At 37.8% G+C, this 27431-nt stretch overlaps 1 protein-coding gene across 2 annotated transcripts in view; it reads right to left on the bottom strand.

Annotated features, from left to right (window-relative positions):
• Positions 1-27431, bottom strand: part of GLRA3 (glycine receptor alpha 3) — a 133597-nt gene that overhangs the window by 70750 nt on the left and 35416 nt on the right. For both annotated transcript variants that reach the window (XM_008155249.3, XM_008155250.3), the window contains exons 3-4: positions 22580-22647; positions 677-900 (exon numbers count right to left, since the gene is read on the bottom strand). In XM_008155249.3, the coding sequence (XP_008153471.1) occupies positions 677-900; positions 22580-22647 (292 nt within the window). The remainder of the gene's footprint in view (positions 1-676; positions 901-22579; positions 22648-27431) is intronic.

Here is a 27431-nt window from a genome sequence, read left to right as displayed (position 1 = left end):
TGACAAAAGTGTCAGAGTAGAGTGATGTCGCCTTATCACCCTTAGGAAGTAATGTATGTATTAAAAGGAAATTTATTCACATGAAATAGGAAAATATGAAAAACATAATACATTAGCATGATGTTTGTGTTTTGGTATTAATTATTGTTATATTTTGGTATTTGTTTTAAAAGGCTACACAATCTTCTAGGAATTAACTTCTAAATAATTAAAATGCAAATAAAATCTTTTCTAAAGGATAGTCAGAGAAGCTCAGGAAATCTAAAAAAAAATACGTATTGTTGAAAAATAATTTATGGGAAATGGATCTCAGAGAAACAAATCTCTGTATTTCTTTACCTATAAATAGTACAAGAGTATGCATACATAAAAATATAATCACAGTGTATGATTTGGCTACCATTTCATTTGCCCTTAAATCACTCACTGACCTGGCTGATTAATAACCTGGGCTACTTGTTAAAAAAGCGGATTTCCAAGAATTATTCATACAGTTTCTGGATCTAAAACTTAGGTCTGCTATTGTTGATTAGACATATTTGGAAATAGTACATTAAAGGAATTTAAGTGGAACAATGAAAGCAGTTAATCAAAAATTTCAAAACACTCAATAAAAGCAAATAAAGAAAACCCAATACTTTTCCACCAAAATCAGGAATTTAAGTCTGTGACTCACCTTATTGAATAAAGAACATTTCCATTCTTGAAAATTCTTAATAGTTTGTTGTCTGTAGTAACTTCGTGAAAGTTGGCACCCTTTTCATTGGCAAAGAACAGGTCAGGTTTCCAAATGGAGTCCAACATGGAAGGGTCTAGGTCTAAAGAGTCATCAGGATATTCACTATATGCAAGGCGAGGATCGTTCCATTTCTGACGAAGAAAGATATTCACTCTGTAATCCTGCAATAAAAGAAGGAAAAGCAGGGGGGAGACTTCTGCTTTAAAGAGTTTAGAATCTTATGTGCTATTTTGGGGGGCTTCTCTGAATTATAACAAAAGCTACTGACATTCTTGTGAGCCTTCCATCCCACACGATCATCACTGATTACTACTGACAAGAGTCATTTTATTTCTGAGGCTTTCCCCGAGTTCTCAGTGATCTATATGCCTCCAAAGAAACGGCCACAGAGGAGCACAATTTTATCACACGTATGTTTTGTGGTTCTATTCAAAACTCACTCTGCTGGTTTGTCAGAGTAAAATATTGGTCTGCTTGCTACCTGACACCTGGAGTAAAATATTTTCAGCTTTGCATTTATTTTCTAGAACCATTTCTTTTAGTGGGTATCTAAGAGCATCTGGAAGGCCTTTAGTGAAATTTTCTTGAAAGCTCTCTGTTTTACAAAAATGACCATATATACTTTTTGATAATGAAGACACATAGTCTCATGTTTAATATAGCATGTAAATTCTATAAAATAGGTGACTTGGGAAAAATAACAGGTGACTTTAGAGTAATAAAAGAATAATAAAGGCACATTATTGCCAGCAATTCCTTAAAAAGATTTAGCTCATGAGATATCCAAATTAGACCTTTCATAGTTAAATTAAAAAGGGAAAGAGTCACTGATTTCAGCCAAATTCTTGTTCACAAATTCTGGACTAATGTATAAAATGAAAAGACCGATAGCTAGGTGTCATAGATAATGCTTATAGCCATATACTGTGTACACATTACAAATACAACTTTTGCCTTAGATTTTTGAAATGAGCAAATAAACATGTAAATTTCATTACAAGCCTGAGTAATGTGAACATTTTTAGAAAGCTTCATTTGCATGAAAAAATAGGCTGAAGACATTCAGAGAAACTGAACACTAGTTTTTATCTATTTTTTTATTCCTTGAATACCAAATTATTACTTGTCAGAATATAGTAACCAAGCCATCACAAAGGATGTTTCCATAATATTAGACCCGGTAGATGGTTTATCTTGCAGGTAGGTCTAACTCAGAGTGCGTAGTGAATGTAACAAATCTGTATGTTCCCTTAATCACTTTTTGTGCTCCGAGTCCTCTATCTTCTAACTGTAGCTGATGTTACACACCAAAGAATATATTTTCTGCCTGCGAGGTGCCCCATGTATCTTGAAAAGTACCAACGGAGCAGAGTTCACTTCAGCTTCTTTACCATAGAGCTTACGATAGTGTGGAAATCTTACCAACCCGAAGGGTGTGTAGAACCTGTAAATGGGAATATATGAGTGAGCTCCTACCAGACAAGCTCAGGTCATCCTCTCCTGGCTAGAGTTCAGAGTACCATGAAGCACACCTCCAGGGTGGCCAATTCTTGTGTCCCTCGCCATTCTGCTGTCTGTGCCTCAGCTCTAACCACCACCAAAAGAGTTGGTAATTAGACTAAAGTCAGTTTCTCTCCGCCTTACCTATCGGAGAAGCAAGACAAGTGATACCTGCCAGGGGAAAAAATAACTGACTAGGAAAGAACTTCCTTTTGGACTATATACAATTGAAGTATTTTTATGCTGTAACTAAGTTATTAACTGAGAACACTCTGTAGTCATTCAGACTGTGAGGATACAATAAAATGAATTTTAAGCTCAGAATGTATAATAAAATTGGCTCAATCTCTTTGTCCCTATGCTATTGATTTAGTGATAAACTTTATAAACACAATCTCAGATCTTCCAGAAGCACTCTTTGCTCTAAGAGTGAGCTAAAAAAGTCACCAAAGTTTCCTTCAAGAAAAAAATCAGCTGTCACCTGCAACCAAAGCCCCGTGTTCACCTGCATCCATTGTGCTCTTTCTTTCAATAGCCAGAAACATCTTTGTTTCTGAGCACATTTAGGTATTTGATTTAGGGCCAGGGACCAAAGCAAAACTCAAAAATAACCATCTCCTAAAAACCTAGAAAGTTACGTTGTAACACTCCTCATAGTTGGGTTTTGCCCTGCTTGCAAATGAACATTGTGCTGAGAAGCTTCTCTCTTACACAACCAAAGTCAGCATTTCAAAAAATAATTTTTAAGGCTGATTCTTTATAGCCAACATATCCCATTTATACCCAGCAACCAATTAGAGTAATTGCTTTTGAATCCTGATTGTGAAAATGTGCAAAGGGTACATAAAATGACATAGTAAAATAATACCACCTTAAAAGAAGTCCTTGCAATGCAATTTGAAATAACTTGCTTATAATGGAAAGACCATGGACTGGAGAAGGAAACAGCTTTGCAAAGCAGAGACTAATGGATGTGTGTGCAGCATATGCAAAAACATTTTAGATGGACTTATGTAGAACAGTTATATGTGAGTACAAAAAAGGCAATAATAAATATGAGATAATACATATTGAGAGTGAAATCAATATTTATAGTTCTCATTTCTAAAATCTAGACATGTATTGAATTCATAATTCATGATACTTATATGGAATCATAATATTTTAGGACAGAGATATTAATGACCTTCAGAATCATGAGATATACATTGGTGTTGTTTTTAAGCCACTGAATTTGAATCTGTGGCAATTTGCTAGAGCAGCAATAGCAAACTGATACATTTATATTTTTGAATGGATTTTAATACATGCACATTCTCATTTTTTTATGAAATCCCTACAATAATTCATTCTTTTTGTCAAATAGTTTAGAGCAGTGGTCGGCAAACTGCAGCTCGCGAGCCACACGCGCCTCTTTGGCCCCTTGAGTGTGGCTCTTCCACAAAATACCACGGCCTGGGTGAGTCTATTTTGAAGAAGTGGCGTTAGAAGAAGTTTAAATTTAAAAAATTTGGCTCTCCAAAGAAATTTCAATCGTTGTACTGTTGATATTTGGCTCTGCTGACTAATGAGTTTGCCGACCACTGGTCTAGAGGGCAGAACATATAAGGCAAACATCCGTGGATTCCTAGCCAAGTGGAAAAATTAACTCAAAATTCTTCCTGTTTTTAGGAGTCCTAATCAGAGATACTGGTTAATTTCAAAAATGATCAGAAAATAGCTTTCTTTTCTCAAAGAAATAAGGACAGAGGGCAAACTCCCTGACCATTACTTCGTTGGTTTACTTTTTGTAAGATTTTCTAATTCTGAAGTACTACACAACATAGGTTTACCACGCATCACAAAGTGCAGAATACTAATACTCAGCAGTGGAATAATTGCTCCAATTTCATCTCCATAATATCCCCCATGTTGCCTGTACCATCTGCTCTACGATCCCCACCACAGGGAGGGTGGTCGGCTGGGACCACTGACTGAAATAATGGCCCATTGGGAAAGTGCCTTCCAGTTCTCAGTTACTAAACCAACAGGGGAAAAAGCCATTTTATAAGAACTATTTAGAAGCTCAGAAAGGTTATTTCAAATCTCTCCTTGCCTGCTTCAGTATCCATATGTTTATATATTCTCTAGAAAAGGGCAGCATCACTTTTTAATTATGAAGAATTTTAAAGGAAACCTAGTTATGTATCAATTATGGGAAATACAAAGTGAAGAATTCACAAAAAGTAAAGTAGACTCTCAAAAATTTGTAGAATATTAAATATAAATAAAATGCATCCCTGTTTTGTAGAACTTGAGAGCATTTTTATAATAATAGTATTTAAAGGAAATAATCATTATTAAAATTCATCTAATCTATACTAATAAAAGGCTAGGTTGTCGTCATGCACTCACCCTGTCACAATCCATCACCAGGATGGGCAGGGCTTGACGCTGAGTGCGTGGTGCGGGGGCGGGTCCCGGTGGCTGCTCAGCGCAGCTTCCACTGGGGGTCCCGCGGAGGTGGGACCCCGGCTCCGGCCTACCTCTTTGGGGCAGTCCATTGAGGAGCCCCAGATGGGTGGGCGGGGCCCACCTCTTTGGGCCAGTTGATCACAGGGCTCCCGTGCTGTGAGAGGGCACAGGCCAGGCTGCGGGGACAGCCCCCTCCAGTGCACAAATTTTGTGCATCAGGCCACTAGTGTATTAGGATTGGTCAGAACAAACGTGTGTTGAATCAGTGAAATAACATTCTATATGTCTCATCTAGGAAACTGTGTTTAAATGTAAGATTGATTCTAGTCCTTTCAGGCTGCTATAATAAAATACCATAGACCAGGTGCCTTATAAACAGTGAACGTTTTTATTACTCGCTGTTCTGAAGGCTGGAAGTCTGAGATTAGGGTGCCAATAAGTGAGGGTTCTCCTCTGGGTTGCAGACTTCTCATTGTACTGTCCCATGGCAGAAGGTGATGGGAGCTCTATGGGATCTCTTTATGAGAGCACTAATCCCATTCATGTGTGTTCCAACCCTCAAGACTCAAGCACCTCCCAAATGTCCCACCTACTAATAATACCATGCCCTTTGCGGGGACTAGGCTTTCAACATATGAACTGAGGGGGACGAAAAACAAGCAATAGCAAGATAGAAAATTAAACCACTGGCAAAACAATAAAAAGATATACAGTTGACTCTTGAACAATACAAGGTGGTAGAGTGCCAACCCCTGTAGTTAAAAATCCAGGTATGACTTTTTACTCCCCCCAAACCTAACTAGAGATAGCCCTTCGCATCAGCAGGTTTTGCATTCACAGGTTTTGCATCTGCAGATTCAACCAACCAAAGATCAAAAATAGTATTTTCCATCTGTGGCTGGGAATCCACGATTGGAAAGAGTAGTTGGGGATGTGTAAATACTGGTTTTGATCCACTATATGAAACTGGGATAGGAAGGGCCAATTCTATTGAAAAAAAACCCGTGTTTAAGTGCACGCACTCAGTTCAAGACCATGTTCTTGAAGGATCAGCTCTATTTCATTCAGAACACTGTGCAGTGCTTGATTTCTGGAGAGGTAAACTTAGTTCATTGGATTATTATTCCAGAAGTCAGTAGATATTTATTCCAACTAATATCATTTATTCAGTTTGGGCATGCCTGGATTTAAAGGTAAAGACCTACATAGAGCCAGAAACTGCTTCCTTTTATTGAAAAAAAAAATAGTAATTTATGCAGCTCTTTGGGTGTAAGGTAACAAGTTATTTCAGCCTTTATGTGCTCATGGCAGTGCTCCCCGAGACCCCACTTGCCTAGAGACACCCTTCTGCCTCCCAACGCTCACTTCTTGCATTCCTACTCAATTCCCCTTGGCAAATTCCATGCCCAGTTCTCAGCCTTCTCACAAATGGGGCTAGATAGCCAGGAAGAATGCTCTCTCTCCCCTTCATAGCAAGTTGTGCCAACAAACCTGTAGATAAAGGGGTGGGGTGGGAGGGATGACATGATTTCCTGCCTCATATTTCTGCCCAAATCAGTTCCTAAACTTCTGTCCACTTCATTTTGTATTCCAACAAGTAGGAAAAGAAAGTTTATATGTTTTCTCTGGTTTAGGCAACATAGACTTGGAAATTCTGTTACTACTACTTTCATCCATGACCCAAAATTTATACTGAGTGGCCAGATTATTATGATCTCTGAACGCATAATAATCTGGCCACTCAGTGTGTGTGTGTGTGTGTATGTATGTGTGTGTGTGTGTGTGTGTGTGTGTGTGTGTATTAGAGGCCCGGTGTATGAATTCGTGCATGGGTGGGGTCCAGCCAGCCTGGCCAGGGGGAGGGGACATTGGCGGTTGGCTGGCCTGCCTCCTGGTCGAACTCCTGGTCGAGGGGACAATTTGCATATTATCCTTTTATTATATAGGATATACACTGAGTGGCCAGATTATTATGCGTTTAGAGATCATAATAATCTGGCCACTCAGTGTATATCGACATTTATATCCAACATAGAATGTGTTCACTTGTTTGGATTGGCATATTAAAATGAACATAACCATTTATTTATACATAGCACTTACTAATTTGCAATGTGTGTGTTTACTGACATGTTGGCAATGATCCTCTTATAAAGCAATTATTATTTATTTGGGGGACTTCCATTAAACAATTGTTGTTCCATTACTGGAATGTATGATTTGGATCATAAAAAGAGATTTTGGAAAATGAACTATTATTTAGTCTTTGTAACATCCTATTTTCAATCAATGCTACAAAAGCTCTTCAAATCAAACAAGAAATTCTAAGAACCCACTATTAGAAAGAAAAATTTTCTGAGAATAGCTGAGACACATTCATACTTTAAAGGACAGATAATAGTATCATAAAATAATTTTTGAAGATCTTACAACTAGTGTGTTTCTTGAATGTCTGGTGTAAACTGTGTTATATGTCTTATCATATGTGCCTTTTTTTCTTTACTAGTAAATTTGGTCAAATATATACATATAATCTTTACAATTAGTGACATTTAGTACATTCACAATATTGTGTAACAATCACCACTATCTATTTTCCAGATCATTTCATCACCTCAAAAGGAAACCTTGGCCTAAGCTGTTACTTCCCATTCCCCCATCCCTCCAGCCCCTAGCAACCTCTAATCTACTTTCTATCTCTATATATTTGCCTACTCTGAATATTTTATATCAATAAAATCATATAATATGTGGCTTTTATGTCTGGCCCTTGTACTTAGCATTATATTTCCAAGGTTTATTTTACATCTGTTTTTAAATTGTTTTTAAGGACATAGAGATCATCTGTTTAATATACCAAAAAATTGAAAGGTCTCATTGAGAGAATTATAAATGTAAATTGATATAATTTCAAAGAAAAATGTTTTCAGAAATAAATACCATCTACACTAATAAAAGAGTAAGATGCAAATTAACTGTACCTTTGTGATGCCCACCAGCCAATCAGGAGTTATGATGCAAATTAACCCAACAAAGATGGTGGGTTAATTTGCATACACAGGCACCAAGCAGCCGGGGATGAGGCGGGATGCTTGTGTCGCAGGCATTCCGCACCACCCCAGCTGCTCCAGGCCTTTGGGCAGCATAGGAAGGTGGAAAGGCAGTTCCAGGGCTGGAGCAAAAAGGCGGCTCCGGCCAGAGCAAAGGCAGTGCAGGCAGCCAGCAGAAGGAAGGCCCATTCTTGCACAAATCTTCTTGCATCGGGCCTCTAGTATATATAATAATATGTAAAATCACAATCCACCATTAACATAAAAGATGAAGTTAATAACTACTATTAATTGAATGATTACTAACTTTTGGGCATGAAGCTACATGCCTTAGATATAATTTGAAATTGGAAAAATGCTGATTTAAAATTTGCCTTGTTTGTAAGTTTTCAGGAATATTTTTAGACCTAATAGCTTCATCTTACATTACAAGTATTTTTCATGATAGCAAAATCTGACACTGTCAGAGCATCTCTAGTTGTTTCCTACCAATCAGGTCTGATTTTACTATAATATGTAACTAGAGGCCTGGTGCATGAAATTCGTGCATGGCAGGGTCCCTCATTTCAGCCTGCACCCTCTCACAATCCGGGACCACTGGCTCCTAACTGCTTGCCTGCCTGCTGGCCTGATCGCCCCTAACCACTTGCCTGCCTGCCTGATCGCCCCTAACCACTCTGCCTGCCTGCATGATCACCCCTAACCACTCACCTGTCTGCCTGATTGCCCCTAACCACTCTGCCTGCCTGCCTGATCATCCCTAACCACTCACCTGCCTGTATGTTAGCCCCTAACTGCTTGCCTGCCTGCCTGATCTCCCCTAACTGCCTCTTCCTCAGCCCCTGCTGTGGTGGCTTCCTCTGGAAGGATGTCTGGAAGGTTGTTCGGCTATCCATTCTAATTAACATATTATGCTTTTATTATTATAGATTTGGGACTAATACTACAGAACTGAATAATAAAGGTAGATTTATTCTGCGCTTATATAACATCAAATATTACTAAAGTAAATAAATTATACAAACTAGTATAATTACCTTAAGTGTTTCTAGTTTAAATATACTGAGATTTTTACTTGTATACCTACAAACTTTTTAATTATATACCTACATCTGTTATTTTGTGGTAATCTTCATACTTCCCTTCACAACTTTAATGAACTATTAAATCACATTTTAATGACACTAGCAGCTTGGGTTTGGGGGAAAGGAATGGTTTAATAAATAAAAGCAAAGGAATAGATGTTATTGGCAAAGGATTTTTATTGTATTTGTTTTTACATTTATCTTCAGCAGAAAAAAATGTTCGTGCAAATAAATTATTTCAATGAGTATTTTCAAATTGTTCTTAACACTGAGGCTTGTTACCTTATCACACTTTTACATTTTAATTGATGTTTAAATTTCCAGTGGTTTTTCTGAAAATCCTTTATAGTCTTTTGGCAAGCTTTTGATTCATGAGGGTTCATATTGAATATTACTTACTAATACAGGATGAATACTGAAAGAAAAATAAACTCCCATTTGAAAAGTTTTAGTGAGTTAATTATTATATGTTCAAGATTAAATTAAATTGTCTTTAGAATGAGCTTTCCTTCTGAGCAATCCAGATAATTTTTAATTAGCCATTTGTTGATTTGGAGATTTGCCAAGAAGCTGTGCAGGAACTACATTTTAAAGCTGTAGAGGAATTTACTTCTTTTAGAAACAACTATTGATTATTGCAGCCTTATTGAGGATAATTCTTGAGAGTAATAGATAAAATTTTGCTTCTTCTGCACCAAATGAAATAACCACTTTAAAAATCTACAACTTATTCTTAAGTACATTACCTAAATAGTACATATGCAACCCACCAAAATCAGAATTAAAAAGAAAATATAATCAATCATTAGGTATTTTACTTCTTGGTAGACAAAACCACACATTTTAATCCTATCTAATAAAGAGGGAATATGCTAAATGACTGCCACGCCCTCAAAGATGAAGGCGCCCACAGCCACAAGATGGCAATGCCTAGTCCCCTCAGCCCCACCAGGGCGGCAGGCATGCGGCAAGGCTGGGCCCGCCTGCCTCCAGAGTCCCCCAGTCCCCTCAGCCCCCCAGCCGCCCAGGGCTGGCCCCAAGGTGCAGGCAAGCCTCGGATGTCAGCTGCCCAGCCACCCAGGGCCAGCCTGAGGTGCAGGCAAGCCTCAGATGGCAGCTGCCCAGGGCCGCCTGAGGCTCAGGTAACCAGGGCTGGCTGAGGTTTGCACTGCTGGCAGTGGCAGCAGCAGAGGTGTGATGGGCATCACCTTCCCCTGATCGCTGGGTCGCCTCCTGCCCCTGAGGGCTCCTGGACTGTGAGAGGGGACAGGCCAGGCTGAGGAACCCCCCCTCCAGTGCACGAATTTTCATGCACAGGGCCTCTAGTGTTTCTCTATTTACAGATATTTGGGATTATGCTGACACATTTAAAAGTAGTTGGGTATAGAGTATCATCACAGGCAAAAGATAAGTTGTCAAATTTCCATGAATTTTTACTTTTCATGAAATAGTTGGCAACCTGTAGGTGTGCTTTCCTATTTGAATTTATAAATTTGAGTACATGCATATTTTATGAAATGCAAATCCTATGGTGGTTTTAGCACAATGTAGATGTTAAAACTTTCAGAAATACTTAAATGTGATTATTTTATTTCTACATTATAGTTTTGTCCTGGTCCATTTCTGAACCTATTGATATATTATTTCCTCTATAAAATTATTTTTCTATTTATACTTGGATACTTTCATGATGGAAAAATCATTTTAACTGATGAGAATACATGGAATAAATTTTCTTTACCAATCCCATTTTATAGGGCCAGAAACAAAAAGTGAGCTCTCCCTAATTTTTATCGAGGTCTTGAGCTGTCACTGCATGACACACAATATACTGCTTACAACAAATGATACCACCTCGAAGTCAAGGTCTCTTTGAAGGTGGCAGATTATTTTCTTCCAGGTACTATGCCCACCCCAGCTGAATTCCACTGAGTGACTTCTGTTGAAACCATGTACAAAAGTCCCAGGAGACCTGCCCAAACCCCTGACTTATAAAATTAGGAGCTATACTAAAATGTTTGTTTTTATAAGACACTCAGTTTGGGGGTAGTGTGTTATGCAGCAATAACCAAAGTAGAATTAGGTAACTGGAAATGGGTGCTGCAGTAAGAAAATAACTTAACCCATGTGCAATGGACTTTGGGACCAGGCAGCAGGCAGAAGCTTGAAGGTTTTGGAGACTTTTGGGATAGCTGAAAGGATGAGGAGGGAATTGTCATTAGAGTATGGGAAAAACACACAACACCTTTGTTTTGTGGTGGCAGAAAGTTTGACAACACTGTCATCTCAGTAATGTGGGAAATAGAAAATGCAACTAATGAACTATTATATTTGGCTAAGGAGATTCCAAGCAATATCTTACTATTTTAATGGACTCAGGGTAAAGATCTCCAGGGTATGGCTATGAAACTCCTGTATATAGTTCAGAAAATTGAAAAGTTACTTCATAAATTTTCTCAACCAGGAAGCCCACAGAAATGGTGGTAACACACTTAGGAAGCCCACAGAAATGGTAAGAGAATTCAATTGGTAGAAACACCATCAGCTTCTATTAAAATGGACATGGACAGTTCAAAGTGCAAACAACTTGTAAGGTTCTCAAATTCCTACTGGTAGGTAGAATGAAAGGAAAATGAGCAGCAAGCATGGCCCATTTTTTACAAAAAAAGTAAAGATTACTCAGAACACAGAACCAGGAGCCCAAATGGTGAGTCAAGGTCCAGGAAGAATCATTTGCAGGAAAGGGGATTGGATCCTAGTCATGTAACTGGAGGGATATGCTTGCCCGGACTTTATAATTGCTCTGAATCAGTTGATTCAATAACTACAATGTACTCTCACCCCCACCCCTTTTTATTTATTTATTTTTAAAAGATATTTTTATTGATTTCAAAGAGGAAGGGGGAGGGAGAAAGAGATAAAAACATCAATGATGAGAGAGAATCATTAATTGGCTGCCCCCTCCCCCAAGTCCGCAACCCGGGCATGTGCCCCTGGCTGGAATCGAACCTGGGACCCTTCAGTCCACAGGCTGATGAACAAAACTGGTGAGGGCTCACCCCCACCCCCTCTTTTTTTAAATGGGAATGTCTATTGCAGTTATCCTAGGCTGGCATCACCTTTGCATGTTGACTGTATGTGGAGTAGATAACCTGCCTCTTAAATTAACCCATCTTTTGATCAAGAGGAAACATAATCAAGCTTCTTCTCTTTGGGAGCTTGATGTTAACTTAGACCAGACAGCAAGAGCCTAGACTTTTTTTCTTTTTTTTTAATCCCTCACCATGCATCTGAAGGAGATGTTTTCATAGATTTTTAGAGAGAGGAAAGGAGGAGGAAATGGAGGAAAAGGAGGAGGAGGAGGAGGAGAAGGAGGAGGAGGAGGAGGAGGAGGAGGAGGAGAAGGAGGAGGAGGAGAAGGAGGAAGAGGAGAAGGAGGAGGAGGAGAAGGAGGAGGAGAAGGAGGAGGAGGAGGAGAAGGGGAGGAGGAGGAGGAGGAGGAGGAGGAGGAGGAGGAGGAGAGAGGGCAACATTGACAGTAGGGGGGATCGAACCCAAAACCATGTATGTGCCCTGACCAGGAATTGAACTATGACCTTTCGGTGCAAGGGATGGTGTTTCTACAGACTGAGCCACACATGCCAGGGCAGTGAAGTAGTTTCTGTTTCAGCCACTGAACACCAGCTGGACCACTATTTGTCACCAGTGGTGAAGCTGAAAGAATGAGAACCACGGACTGTTTGGCCTGCTTGTCTTTGAAGGTCGTGTATATTTCAATCCTTGAAGGAGAGAACGCTAGTAGTGCATAGAAACCAGTGGTGAAGTTTACTAAAATTTTTACCTATGACCATCTAAAGTAAGTATATCATTTTGCAGACCAAGTGTTAAAAGTCCATAGCAAAATACAGTAATGTTATAGGCATAAAGGATTCAAGAAATGAGAAGTGGGCTGCCTGCTTCTATCTGTACTGGCAGTTAAAAGACATAATATCCAGCTCAGAAATTTAAATTTGTAGGTTAGGGTATGGCTGGAGAGCCAGGGATTTGTCATGATTTTTCTCAGAGTATCTTCTGTAGCTTCAGGGGTAAGGATTGTATGGTTGAAAATTAGAGTCAAAGGATGGCCCTCTGGGCTACTAAACTAGAAAGTGCATTCATTATATTCACTCACTTGCAGGGTGACATATGTGTATGTTAGGGTCCAAATTGGGAAAGAGTGAAATTTCTAGCATTGGAATGATAAGACTTGGGAGGATTTGGAAAACTCCAAGCATCTGCAACTGGCAGCATGTTTTTGAAAATAGTACCACCAAGCCATATCCTGGTTTATGGGGTGGGAATGAGAACAGAGGCCAGGTGTCTGGGCCCTGGCATCTGTCTCCTGGAAGCTTTACTAGTAGATGGGTTGATCCTCAAGTTCTTGATGAAGTTTTCAGGAAGTTCTTAAAAGTGTCTTGCGAAGAACTTTCCCCCTCAGGAATCTACCTGAGGCACAGTTTCTTCTTGATAAAAAATTATTCTTATACAACCTTAACAAGGAAAAAGAGAAGCTTATCTATCTATCTATCTATCTATCTATCTATCTATCTATCTATCTATCATCTATTGATCTATTTTTTAGTAAACTACACCTTTACAGGACATTCCTCTGGCTACGCCATGATAGTCATGTCTTATGTATTATGTGTATTTCATAAAAGTTTGTTGCCACTGGGCCAGGCTTGAGGATGAACTCCATGGGAAATATTTTGAGAATGATTTTATCAAATAGTGAAAGATATGATGCAATGCTGGTTATATGAGTAAAATGAAAACATTAACATTATCACAGAAGCAGGAAAAGGAAACAAATCTGGCCCATGTGTCAAACATGGAAAATAAATTTGAAACACATCTGAATGTACTCGCAGTTAGTATAGGTGTGTGTGTGTGGCGGGGGAGGGGGGCACACATAAAGTTTGGAAAATAACATCTTATAAAAACGTTGAGATTCATATGTTAATGAAGAGAGAATATAATTTAGTCTCCAATCCACACATATTAATAGTTTTGCAAATAGCTAGGGGGCATAAAAATATATCTCTTTTTCTCTAAGAATACCCAGTGCTTCTGACCTATTTTCTCCTATTGTTCCATATGCTACCAAGCAATGAGGATAGAAATATTGGCCTTGGGCAAGTGTACTCAGGAGCACCCCTATAAATATGTACTTTGGAGAACACATTCTCAGCTAGAACAATATTTTTCCCAAGAGAGCAATAATTGGTTCTCGGTGGGTGAAAAATATCTTACTCCTTGTATGTATAATTCAAAGATCTACATAGAGTATATAAACAGATATACACTATAGAGGAAGTATTAAAACTTCATGGAGAAGGCAATTAGGGGAAAAGATGTCAAAAAAGACTCCTTGGAAAGGCATAATGAAAAAAAAAATGGTTGAGAAACACTGCCTTAGAGAAAACTAAAGCAAAAAAGGAATGCAGAGCATATTCATTTCTGCTGTCAGGTTTTGATTAATCATATTTAATTTTATAGTGCATGGGTGAGGAATAGCAATTATCTTTAGAGCAAGTTAAATTATGATAAAGAGTGAAATATATTTAGAATCAAAATTTTCAGCCTTTGGGGCTGGGTGAAAAAATGAGGATTAAGAAAAAAAATAAAAAAGAAACTTATAGACGAAGGCAAGAGTATGGTGATTACCAAAGTGGAAAGGGGTAGAGGGAAGCAGAAGATGGTATAGAGGGGATAAATGGTGATGAAAGGAGACTTGACATTGAGTAGTGAACACACAATACAATATACAGGTGCTGTGTTATAGCATTTTACACCTAAAAACTATATAATTTTATTAACCAATGTCACCCCAATAAATTCAATTAAGAAAGAAAAATGTTTAGCCTTTTTAGTAGCTGCTTCTGGGATGAGTATGTAACGAGTGTATTATACAAGGTATATTAAAATGGTAAATGATTGTCGAAAGACTGAGTGAGCAGAAACCCCAGGAAGCCCTAAGGAGGATAAAAAATTACTCTAGAAAACAAAAAACAAAAAACAGTAGAAGAACAACCTAAAGCAAACAAAATGGCTCCCACCAAAGAAAAGGGTTAAATCTTATCAGCTTAGAGAGGGGTCTGGCTGTTCTCTTATTACTTCTGGGGGCGGGTCGCATGCCAGAGCCCTGGATTCTTGGAAGTTTGTAAGTGAAGCCACTTCCTGCCTAATATCATTAGGGGACTGGAGGCAACTCCAGTGGAGAGAGGAGATGAGAATTCTGTTAGGGGAAAGTAGAGAGGAATTCTTCTCTAATTCCAAAAGTCTGTGGAGAGAAGAATTCCAGTAAGGGCTGGAAGAAGCAAGAACTCCCAAATGTCTTCCTTACCCTGAGAAGAAAAATAAGTCTTCATTATCATCTGTACATAAATTGCATGTGTTTCACAGATAAAGGTTTCCCAGGACTTATCTGTGAATATGTGCAGTTTATCTGCTTAATGTTGATATATGTTATAAGCTGATTTTTGTTAATTAAATCTAAAGAGACCATTATGGCAGGATTATTTGTCTTCAGCTTTAGCTAGTCCCTGGAGTGCTGGCAATAGTCCAATAAATTCCTAAGGAGAGTTTTAAGAAGACGGTGTAGATTATAATAATATATACGTGCTAATAAGTCTGTTTCCTCATACTCTCCCATAAAGCAAATAGTTTGTTCTCAAGCCTCCTTGATGAGATTGAGAGAAAAACAATCTTTCTTTTATTTTTAGGACAAAATCTTGAAATATATATATATATATATATATATATATATATATACACACACACACATACATATGTATATATTATATATAACTGTCAAATAGGAATTTTCCATTTTCTGACTCCCTAAACAACAGGACTGCTTAACTCTTTGCCTGCATCTGTTCTATTTGACAGGGCACTTGTGGCACAGCCCCGGTGCCCATCAATCTGGCTTGTTTGAGCGCATCTGAAGCATGGTTAGGGTGGCTTGTTTTGTAGATAGGCTGCTAGTTTTATCGCAGCCACAGAAACATGTCCTCTAACTGGTCTAGAGCATGTCAGTGTTAATGTTCACTCATTTAGCAGTCAGAGATTCAGCATCACAGCTGAAGAGCTATTTGCAATTTTAATTGATTGCCGCGTACTTAACACTAATTGACGTGTTAAATCCACGAGTAAGGAACAAATTATGACTAATGCCAATCATCTTACAGTACACAATTTCCCATCTTGCTGCCCATTTTCTCTTTAGAGCTCGAAATTACATTTTGGAGTGTATTCTTTCAGAAAAGCAAATTCTCTGAGAAAAAGGTGCAGGATGGTAAATTCCATGAAGATGAGCACCATTGCTAGGAACCATTCACAATAATCAGATCATTTCTATGTCATGGTAGGTGGCCAACGAACATGCTTAATTGAACTGGTAACAAGTGAATGCTATATCCTGTCTTCCTCTTGAGAGGACCACGTGCATATAACGATCATGTGGCATTACACACTAGCTTTACAGAAGGTGGAAAGAGGAGGGTTAAACTAAGTGACATATGTCTTTGACACTATAATCAGCCCTATAATCTTCCTCATTTTTTCCCAACTCAAATGTTTAAATACCTAAACAAAATACAATTAACCTTTCAATCGGCTTAGCTAGAATGAATGAAAACTCTACATAGATACGTGGCCCAAAAAAGAAGAGAAGATACAGAAATATGTGCCTGACAACTCCCTCCTCCACATACACTTTTCTTCCTGTTGTCATTAGCATCTGTTTCTCCTTGGCAATTTTCCCCCATAGAACTGGAAATATGCTTTTACACATCTTGTTTGTTTGGTACTTTTCCCCATAGAACTGGAAATATGCTTTTACACATCTTGTTTGTTTTAACAACACCATGACACCACAGCACAAGTAAACAATTGTATTCTTTGTGATATGCTTGATAAGAAATTGCACCTGTGTGAGAAGGATCTGCAGTTTCTTTTTGAGAGCCAACCAGACGACTGCACTAGGCAGAGACTTATTCACCTTTTTGATGGGGTCACCAGGATGTGTAACCTTCATGCATACCTGTCTTTCTGCAACCTTTCCCATAAATATGCCCTGTTTCTGATTCATGCTTATAAGGATAGTTCAGAACACATTCAGACAGCCAGTCGCCAGTTACTCATGCTTGAAATTAAAAAATCTTCCAGACCAATGTCATCGTTATATTTGGCTAGGCTTCACCTATTACTCAAAGTAAGAAAAATAAGACAATGAGGCAAAGATCTTAACAGACATAATCTTAAATTAAAAGGGTAGCAGGATGCTTTCAGGCTATTTCAATAGATGGAATAGCATCTATCTAATCATATGCTACATTAACATGATTGAATCTAGAAATATGAATTACGCAGGAATAGTCCCTGAACACTATTATGGCACTCATAAAATGAATGCACTTTTACAAGAACTTAAACTCATTGGTAATAGATACAGTGGACAAACTTATTTTTGGGGAAAGGTTACAAAAGGACAGAAAAGATGGAATTTCCTTTAAATTACACACATTTCCTTTCAATTATCATGAAAAAAAAATCCATTACTGTGAAACCTAGTTGATACCTAAAATAATTGCATCTTTATTTTTTTTATTTTTAAACATTATTCTTCAAACATCATAAGCACTATATAATAGGAGTTCTAATTTCTTACCATAGAAAACTATCCATACAAAATTTAGCACTTTTAATTAATTTATCTCTCTATCAATATAGCTGAAAGAGCGAACAGTTTTTGAGAAAAGATTATAAAATTACATGTGAAGATTTGAATTAAAAAGCCAAGTTCATCTGGGTCAGTGGTCGGCAAACTCATTAGTCAACAGAGCCAAATAACAGTACAACGATTGAAATTTCTTTAGAGAGCCAAATTTTTTAAACTTAAACTATATAGGTAGGTACATTGTTATTAACTTAATTAGGGTACTCCTAAGCTAGCCTTTGCTAAAAACTCAAGGGGACAAAGTGCCACATGTGGCTCTCGAGCCGCAGTTTGCCGACCACTGATCTGTGTAATATTAGCAATACTAATAAGATTGTACAATTAGATACTTAGCTCATATTTTAGAGATTATAGCACCAATTTAAGACAGTGACCAGGACTCAGAACTGCAAAAACAGACCATATGACAAAGTAGGAAAAACAGAGTTTATCCACTTGTGTCAAGGACACAATAACAGAGTTCTCTTTTTGGAAAAATACTCTTTGTTAGCCAGAATATGTATGTGTGTGTTTGTGTATTCCACAATATACTATATATAAGAGCAACTTTGTTCTGAGAATTCTCCTAGTTGTTAATGTTTAGTGATGAACATATCAGCGTGGATTGCTGCCCTATGGAGCCTATAATTAAACAAAAAAAGTTAAATAAATGCCCATGGATTTAAACAAAGTATTTTTTTAAAGATAGAACTTAAAGGTGAATTGGATTAAAATTATAGAATGTCAGTGGAGTCTATTTGATAAATCAGTACAAGGAGTTAAATGTTATCCTAACACAACCAAATAAAGTAGCATTTAAAAAAGCTTGTCATAATCATATATGCACCTATCATTTGTGTGGAGAATTGAAACATTGTAGAGTTTGAACAATTCTATGAGCTCAAACAGACCCTCAGATACTCTCACCCAACCCCACCATACATTGCTCTACACAGGCACCTAAAAAACTCTTATACCAAAGAGTTTAAAAATAAGACATTATTTGATGTTTCTATTTTAGAAAAGTACTTTATTCTAAGGGAATATTTTGTTTCTATTTTAGAAAAGTACTTTATTCTAAGGGAACTGGTGAAAAGTAATGGTGCAATGAGTAAATATTGACTTAAGGCACATAGCAGAGCAATTCTCTAACTCTTATTTGTAACAAGATGGAGAGCCATCTGTTTTCTGAAGATAGAAGATTCAGCCAATTTATCCATTTTTAAATACTGCTATATACAGTATACACACCCAAACTACTACACACACATATATGAGTTGGTTTTTTTTTAAATGCAACTTACAAATGTTTTCATTCTGGCATATAAGCCTTATCCACAACTCATCACAGGTTTGCAGGAGTGTGTTTCACTTACTAGTAAGTGTCACTTAATGTGGAGATCTTAAGCTTCCCTTCATAGAAGCAATGAAAACACTCCTGAGCTCTTTTGGTCTCTTCTGGTTTAAAAGAAAAAATAGACACGCCTCTGTCATCAAGGCCATGTTGCAGAACAGGAAAGAGAATGACCCCAATGATAGTAAATCAGCTTTATTTAATTTTTTTAAGAACTATGGTTTCCAATAGTTGTCAAATCACTGTCTGCTTAAGAAGAATGTAAATTTGGAATAATGGAGGCTAAGCAAGGCCTTAGAGAATCACATTATATATAATGACATACAACTCAAATGTGAGGGAAATAGGGAAGTCTAGAATTTCCATAATATTTATAGAAAAATTTGATGACCATATGTCGAGAATAATAAAACTGTACTCAAGTGAGAATGCTTGGCACTATAATAAGTTAGAGAAACGTTGGGAAAGGATGAGTTTAACAGTTAAGAAATTTGAGTTTATACTATTAAAAATGCACATAAATATTTGAAAGATGTGGTGCAAAAAGATACAAAATATGTTCGAATTTGAATTTCTTAATTTTTAAAATTACTTAGTTTTTAGAAAATGGCTAGAATAAAAAATATCTACTAGAGAAACTTTCTCAAGAATCAAATAATTACCTCAAATGGGACTAAAGCTGGATTTTAAAATGGGGAGAAATATAATAGAGACTAGATCATCAGAGGAAAGTTTAATATATTTGGTCAGTAAAGACATTAAAAACACTTAAGAATGTTGTTAGGCAAATATATGTAAATTGGGAGAATTATTTAGTTTTATTTGAGATATAAGTTCTCATATATAAAGGTATTCATTAATGATTATAGGTAATTTGAAATTCTGTCCTCTTAATTTTAATATGTTATCTTAAATGAATTAATTTATTTGTATTATAAAAAGTAAAGACATTTGCATAAGAAATGAGCATGTTGAAAAATATTTTGGTGCTTTTATAAAAATTAAGCAATATTATGGCAAATAAAACTTAGTTTGCAGAGCTGTGATGGTGGGAACTATGATTAAATTACATTGTTTTGATCAAGTGGTAGCAAAATATTTTATGATTCTTAAGATAGAAATAAAATAACAAGTTCAAATTTTCCCTATTCCTATATAGAGGGACACCATATTATAGCTAATCTATCTGATACTATTAAAATGTTTTACAAAGATTGAATCTGGTTATGAGAATAGAAGTCATGTCACATGTTTAACAGTTTGGAAGAATAAAAAGAAAGATACCAAGGTGGACATCTTAATTCTATAATTTTTAGTTTATTTTATAACTAGAGGCCCAATGCATGAAATTCATGCAAGAGCAGGCCTTCCCCCGGCTGCGGGCATCGACTTTCCTCTGGCACCCAGAACTTGGGCTTCCCTCCCTCCGGCTGCCGGCAGGCACCCAGGACCCGGGCTCCCCTCGCAACCCCAGCTTCATCCTGAAGGTCGTCGGAAGGATGTCTGGAAGGATGTCCAGTCTAATTAGCATATTATGCTTTTATTATTATAGATAATTAACCTCTGCAGTGTTTGATTAATGTTCATTGATGCTGCTTGTGACTCTGAAAAGGAGAGTAATAGAATCTAAAAATTATTTCAAAGGAAATCCATTATGATGGAATATGTAAGACTGGAGAGAATTTCTACACTAGAGAAGGGAAGAAATAAAACTGAGTCACTGTGAGAGTGTATAGAACAGTATCAAGCTTTATGTATGATACTGTTCTATAAAGGAAATCTGTCTAAAATGATTAAAGGTAAGAAATTTAGCTGGTGTAGTCATCTATAGATTGTCTGTTATAATCACTTAGTGGTTATAACCATTTAGTGGTAGACTGATGTATCTGTCCTAAAGAGCAGAGACCTTCATGAATCTGACAATCTTTCAGATTTCAATATGGAACTCTGACTATGTCTTCTCTTGTTTCCAAGTCCCTTCCTCCACCCCACAAGGATAAGTAAGGCTGTAAACCTTTCTGACTGTCGCCGTCAAAAGTATTTTGTGGAAACGATCTTGCAAAAGAGAAAGCATAAACATATTTTCCAGGTTTTCAGGATTGTACACTGTATATAATAGCAATTAAAATGAGAAAGTTGCCAGGGCTAGAAATACAATTTGGAGAGTCTATATATATATACAAAAAGAGCCAGCAGAGATTCCTTTATCTTTACTATGATTTGGGGTGGTTATGTACGATTGCAGGATATAAATTGGCCAGCTATTCAACCAGAATCCAGAATATGTCAAGGTCTGAAACAGAACTATAGTCACTTTAGGGTCAGAACTGCACCAGAAGTACATGGTGCTTATACAAGCCAATACATGCATGGTCTTTGTGTCTGCACATAGACACTCACATTAATGTTAATTATATACTATAGTTAAAATAATTCTATATAATGCCCAAATATGTGAAGTCAGTTTTTTTCCCACTGATGCTTTTAATGTTTGAATAGACCACAGAGATGCTGCTAAATGGCTATATATTACATACATGCTGAAAAGACCATTTGTTTAGATGGTGCCTGAATAGTCTCTTCCTGTTGAGAGAGGTCCTCTATGCACGCACACACACACACACACATACACACACACACACACACACACACACACACTCCCCCCACAAAATAATTTGCACATTAGATTACTTTTCCTTAGAAATTCGCTATCAAATCATTCTGAGATATAGAAAATGAACATAATTCTCTACTTAATGGTTTTGGAAGCTAATAAATCTTGAAGTATTTCATATCCTATTTTCGCTAAAATCAACTTTGAAAATTAATGCAAATTACACTTGTTAAATTTAGAAATGGAGTATAATTCTAGGTAATTTAAGAACCACCATACATACTTTCAATTTTAAAAAGTTGCCTGCTAGACACTTTTATAGCTATTCAGTGATTCATGTGCCTATGTCTGCATTTTATTTTAGCTAAAGTGCACAGTAAAAGCTACAAGGCAAAGAAGAGATACATGATCTCTAAAAAAAGTTATAAAATTCTAAACAGAATAAATCTGTTCTATAATGATATAGTTTTTACTTTAATAATTATGTAAAATGTTCTCAATTACATGGTAATGAAGTCTCTATTCAGCGAGTTTAGTTAAATTAAAGCATACAGTATAGTTTGCAAAATATTTATGATGTTTGAGTTAATGCTATACTTATTTGAAAAAGTAATCAAATAGAATACTTAAAACAATATTATGAACACATTTATAAGTATATAAAATAATTAAATATGAAATTGTTTACTCCTATGCTTATAACTGGTTATTAAAAAGCATTGGAAAGGAATAAATAAGTCACATGATAGAATTTTATTTTTATTTTGAGATTTGGTATTTAATTCCTGAAGTGTGAAAAACCAATCTTGTTTTCACTTACATTTATTCTACACTATACCATCTCTAAATGAAACATTTTTACTTGCAGTTGATTACAATTTAATTACACCATTAATTTTATCCTTTAAAATCTCATTATATTAATTTTGGCTTTAAATTAAATAACCTTAGTAGAAAAATTGCCATTAATGTGACTATCATTTACTTTGGTATGAAAGTTGTTACAAAGGAAACATGCCTACCATGGTTGTCTCAGCAATAGAGCCAAAGCTGTTTATGAATATGTTGCATGTGACATTAACTGGAGGACCTGAAAAAAAGAGATTACAACATAAGGACTATTTAGGTACTTATCCAAAATATTTTCAAATAATTTCATGCTTCTCATAAATAGTTTTTAAAAGAATATTTTTAATATATGTATACACACAGATGCTTAAGATTGAAGGCAATCATTCTGTGAAATAATCTGGATCGCAAATCACAGTTCCTGCTCTCCCTTGAACACTGATGATGGTTAGTTGTTAACCTCTTTTGGTCTGTTTCCATGATGTAGATATCTCTAATGGCTCTGTATATTTAGTAAGTAGATTTAGTAAGTCCAACATCTGAGCCTCTAAAGAGGAGTTTCTATTGATGTTTTCCCACATATATAGACCATATTTTCCTGTTTCTTTGCATGTCACATACTTTTTTATTTAAATTATTTATTGTTTAAAGTATTACATAAGTCTCCTTTTCCCCCATTGACCTCTCCCCGGCTGCCCCCCCCCCCCCCGCACATACCCTCCCCCCTCACCCATCTGTGTCCATTGGTTATGCTTATATGCATGCTAAATATCACATGATCTCACTCATTTGTGGATTATAATAAACAACATAAACTGATTAACAAAAATAGAACCAGAGTCATAGAAGCATCCTATGAGGGAAGGCGGGAGGGGGGTGTTGAGGGGGGTGGAGGTGAGGGGATAAGAGATCAACCAAAGGACTTGTCACATACATTTTTTTTTTTTTTAAATGTGGGTACTTTAGAAAATATGTGTCAGTTCTGGAAACCAGAACTTCTGCTTCCACCCCACAGTGTTTTGTCATTGCTGGTGTTTCTTTTACTTTTTTATAAAATATTTTTAAAATTGATTTTTAGAGAGAGAGGGAGAGAGAGAAACATCAATGTGAGAGCAAAACATCAAAACATTAATCAGTTGCCTTCTGAAGGCACCCTACCGGGGGCTGTGCCCTGACCAGAATCGAACTAGCAACCTTTCCATGAATGGAGGACACCCAACCAACTGAGCCACACCAGCCAGGGCTGGTGTTTCTTATTGTTGTTTCTTGTTTAATGACTTACCTGGACTAATACTGTAAAGTCTGTATTCCCCTAGAATGTACAGCCCATGAGTTTACTGCTCCGTGAGTTTACTGGTCAACAAATTATTCATCAGAGATTTCCTCAATGAATACTAGTAAGTCTCCCACCCTTTGCCAAGGGACTTTGTGTTTGTTTGGAGGCATGTCTTTGATGTTCATGCTTTACCCTTCACTTCCTGCTTGCACAGGATCTCAGGGCAGCCAGAAGTGAGAGACTGGGGTCCTCTCAGAACTTTTCTGGAAACACATCCAGCCCTACACATGTGTGTAACCTCTAGATCCACAAGAACATATCAGAACTTTTCAAAGCCGCCTATGGGCATCTCATTCCCAAAATCTTCTAAAATTTTTGTTCAGCTCTTGTTTGCCCAACTGGTGATTTCCTATGATCGTTTTCCACAAGTGCTCTGGTGATAGAATTTTCCCACTGAGGGAGTTCTCAGGTAAAATAAAATAACGACAAGCCCTCTGAATGGGACTCTTGAGAAAGAGCAAGACAGGTCCAACACGAACATAGTTCTGGGGATGGACTTCCTGTGGAGTTCCAAATCCAGTCTGCCCTATAAGAGCTGCTAGGCTGCTGGATTTCACAGCTTCTATGGTGGAGATGTGGCTGGTTTTCAAGGCTACTGGGGAGCGGGGCCATATTTAAATGCCCTTTGTCCTAAGGAGAAACTCATCAGTTTTTCTTTCATTAGCATCCTCATAGTGTTGCAGGCTATTGGTTAATTTTTAGAGTTCTAAAGGTTAATTATGACAGTTTTGCCAGTGTTTTTGTTGCTTTTTTGTTGTTATTGTTAATTCTCACCCGAAGATAGTTTTCCACTGATTTTTAGAGAGAGTGGAAGGGAGGGGGAGAGACAAAGAGAGAGGAATATCAATAAGAAACTATTGGTTGCCTCCTGCACATGCCCTGACTGGGACCAGGGGTAGATTGAGTCTGCAACCAAGGTACTTGCCCTTGACCAGAAATGAACCTGGGACCCTTCAGTCTGAGGGCTGACCCTCTATCCTGAGGCATATGGACTGAAGCATATGGACTAGGGCTTGTTGCTGGTGAGGCCCAGAGAGAGAGAGGTGCAGCTGCTGGCAAGTGCCAGAGAGAGAAGCAGGGTCTGATCTGCAGCCTCCATGGCAGCTGCTGATCAGCCCTTGCCTCTCTCTCTCTCTCTCTCTCTCTCTCTCTCTCTCTCTCTCAGAGGTCAGCGGTTCAGCCTGCTGGCCAGCAGCCTGGAGTGGCGGCTGATCAGCCCGGCCTCTCTCATCAGACCCGGAGATAGGCCCAGAGATGCTTATTGGCATAGAAACTGACCAATCAGAACCAAATATGGATGAACTGTGAAGGCAGTACCTAAGGTGGGGGCTGAGGAGGGGTTTTAAGGGCAACAGCTGTTTGGTGTAAGGTGTAAGAAAGTAGTTCAATTTTTTAATGACTGGTTTGGCAGTATAGTGTATATGGCTGGCTATCAGTCCAGATATAGGGATTAGGTATTTTTTGTCTGCCAAGAGCATCTCCTCCTGCTGAAAAATGCTCCCCCCCCCTCCAATTTAAGCAATCCTATCCTATATAATCTACCTATACTAATAAAAGGGTAATATGCTAATTAGACAGGGTCAACTGGCCATCTTCCAGACGTCCAACTTCCTTCTGGACAAAGCCATGGTGGTAGGGGCCGAGGCAGAGGCAGTTGGGGGCAAGATCAGGCTGGCAGGGGGTTAGGGGCAATCAGGCTGGCAGGGTATTAAGGGCAATCAGGCCTGAAGTGGAGGGCAATTGGGGGCAAGATCAGACCAGCAGGGGAGGGTAGTTAGGGGTGATCAGGCAGGCAGAGGCAGTTTGGGGTGATTAGGCAGGCAGGCAGAGAGGTTAGGGGCAATCAGGAAGGCAGACAGAGAAGTTAGGGACAATCAGGCAGGCAGGCAGAGGCAGTTAGGGGCATTCAGGCTGGCAGGCAGGTGAGCGGTTAGAAGCTAATGGTCCCAGATTGCGAGAGGGATGTCCGACTGCCGGTTTAGGCCCAGGGAGTCCCCAATTGGAGAGGGTTCAGGGGGTCCCCAATTGGAGAGGGTTCAGGCTGGGCTGAGGGACACCTCCCCCCATGCATGAATTCATGCACCAGGCCACTAGTTTGGAAATAAAAACCTTTGTTCTTAAAATAGCTTTGACCCAGGTCATGGGACCTTTTCAATGTTACACCAAAGTATTTGATATTTTCTTAATGTACATGAGGGAGCCATTACAGATTCTTGATCATGAGAATGTGGTGAACCAAGACAACATGGCGAATGGTTGAATGGATAGCAAAAGCTTAGGAACAGAGACAATAGTTAGAAATTCATTGTAATAGTACAGATTGGAAATGGAATGGATGTTATCAAGAACGGTGACAGTGGAGAGGTATTATAGGGAATGAAATGGATGTAGTACTATCATGTTTATAAAGCACTATATTCTACACTGGAAGCTCTGGTCTGTGTCAGTTTAGGGTAGCAATGATGGGGCAGTCTTTCTACCCTAACTATTTATATGTATAACTCAAATATTATGTAGAGAATGAAAGTCTGAGAAGACTGTAAATCTTCTGTTATCACTACAGAGAGCACCTGTTTCAGCAGTCCTTGGCCAATCTGCTTCTTCTCCATGCCAGTGCGAAAGCTGTTATATTCATCTAACACACTGCTATGTTTAGCAACAGAGCAAATAACTGCTATACCATCCATATGGCAAATTGTGCTTTTAAATTGTTCATTACATTAGCCATCGTTGGCCTGAAAAGCAAATGACACTAGTTGCAGATGTTTTTAGCAGCATGTTTTCTTTTAGATGTTTCTTAAAGAAATAGAACATGGCTTTTAAGTTCAGAGGTGGATAAAGGCGAAATGGCAAAGTCCAATGCAAAGCCTAGACAATTACATTATTTCTATTCACATTGGGGAAATTGTTCACTGGGCAGACCTAGAGGAAACAAAGGGAAAAACAAGAGCCCAAGTGTTTATTAAAATGACTCTAAGTAAATTTTTACATAATGTTGTATTAAAGCCTCACCCTTTTTAAAGACAAAGAATACAATAAAAGATGAACTCTCAAATATTATGTTTAATGAGTTGTTTTTATTTTGAATATGTATATATTTTATGTAGTCATGTCACAAAGAGAGACATTGTATTTTTTAATTGACAAACGCATATTTCATTACTTTAAATACAAATTATAAACTAATTTGAGTTATAAATTATAAACTAGAGTTCTAAAGGTTCTAATATAATTATAAACTAGAGTTCTAAAGGTTAGAACCAGAATTAGAACCAGAGAAGAGTAAAGACAGTGTCCACATTGGGACACCCAGGCCTGGAGAGTCAGACTGAACAGGACCCTAGGGCTCTTGTGTAGGAGAGGGAGTGGCAGCAGACAAGAGAGATTCATTACATATTGATCAATATCAGGATTATATGAAGGAGAATTGGAGCCAAGTTTCTTACTATGAGGAAGTTAAAATATGGAAACTCAGAAACTAGAATAGACTCATAGGATTAGAAATATCAATGTGAACTTATGGTTTTTCAGTAGATAGGGAAGTAACCTTGACGGTTTGGTTCTGTGGATAGAGAGTCGGTCTGCAGACTGAAGGGTCCCAGGTTCAATTCTGGTCAAGGGCACATGCCTGGGTTGTGGGCTCAATCCCCAGTAGGGGGTGTGCAGGAGGCAGCTGATCAATGATTCTC

The sequence above is a fragment of the Eptesicus fuscus genome, chromosome 6, assembly GCF_027574615.1.
Source record: "Eptesicus fuscus isolate TK198812 chromosome 6, DD_ASM_mEF_20220401, whole genome shotgun sequence".
Lineage (NCBI taxonomy): Eukaryota > Metazoa > Chordata > Mammalia > Chiroptera > Vespertilionidae > Eptesicus > Eptesicus fuscus.
The sequence above is the reverse complement of the archived record's forward strand: the minus strand, read 5'-3'. Positions and strand labels throughout refer to the sequence as shown.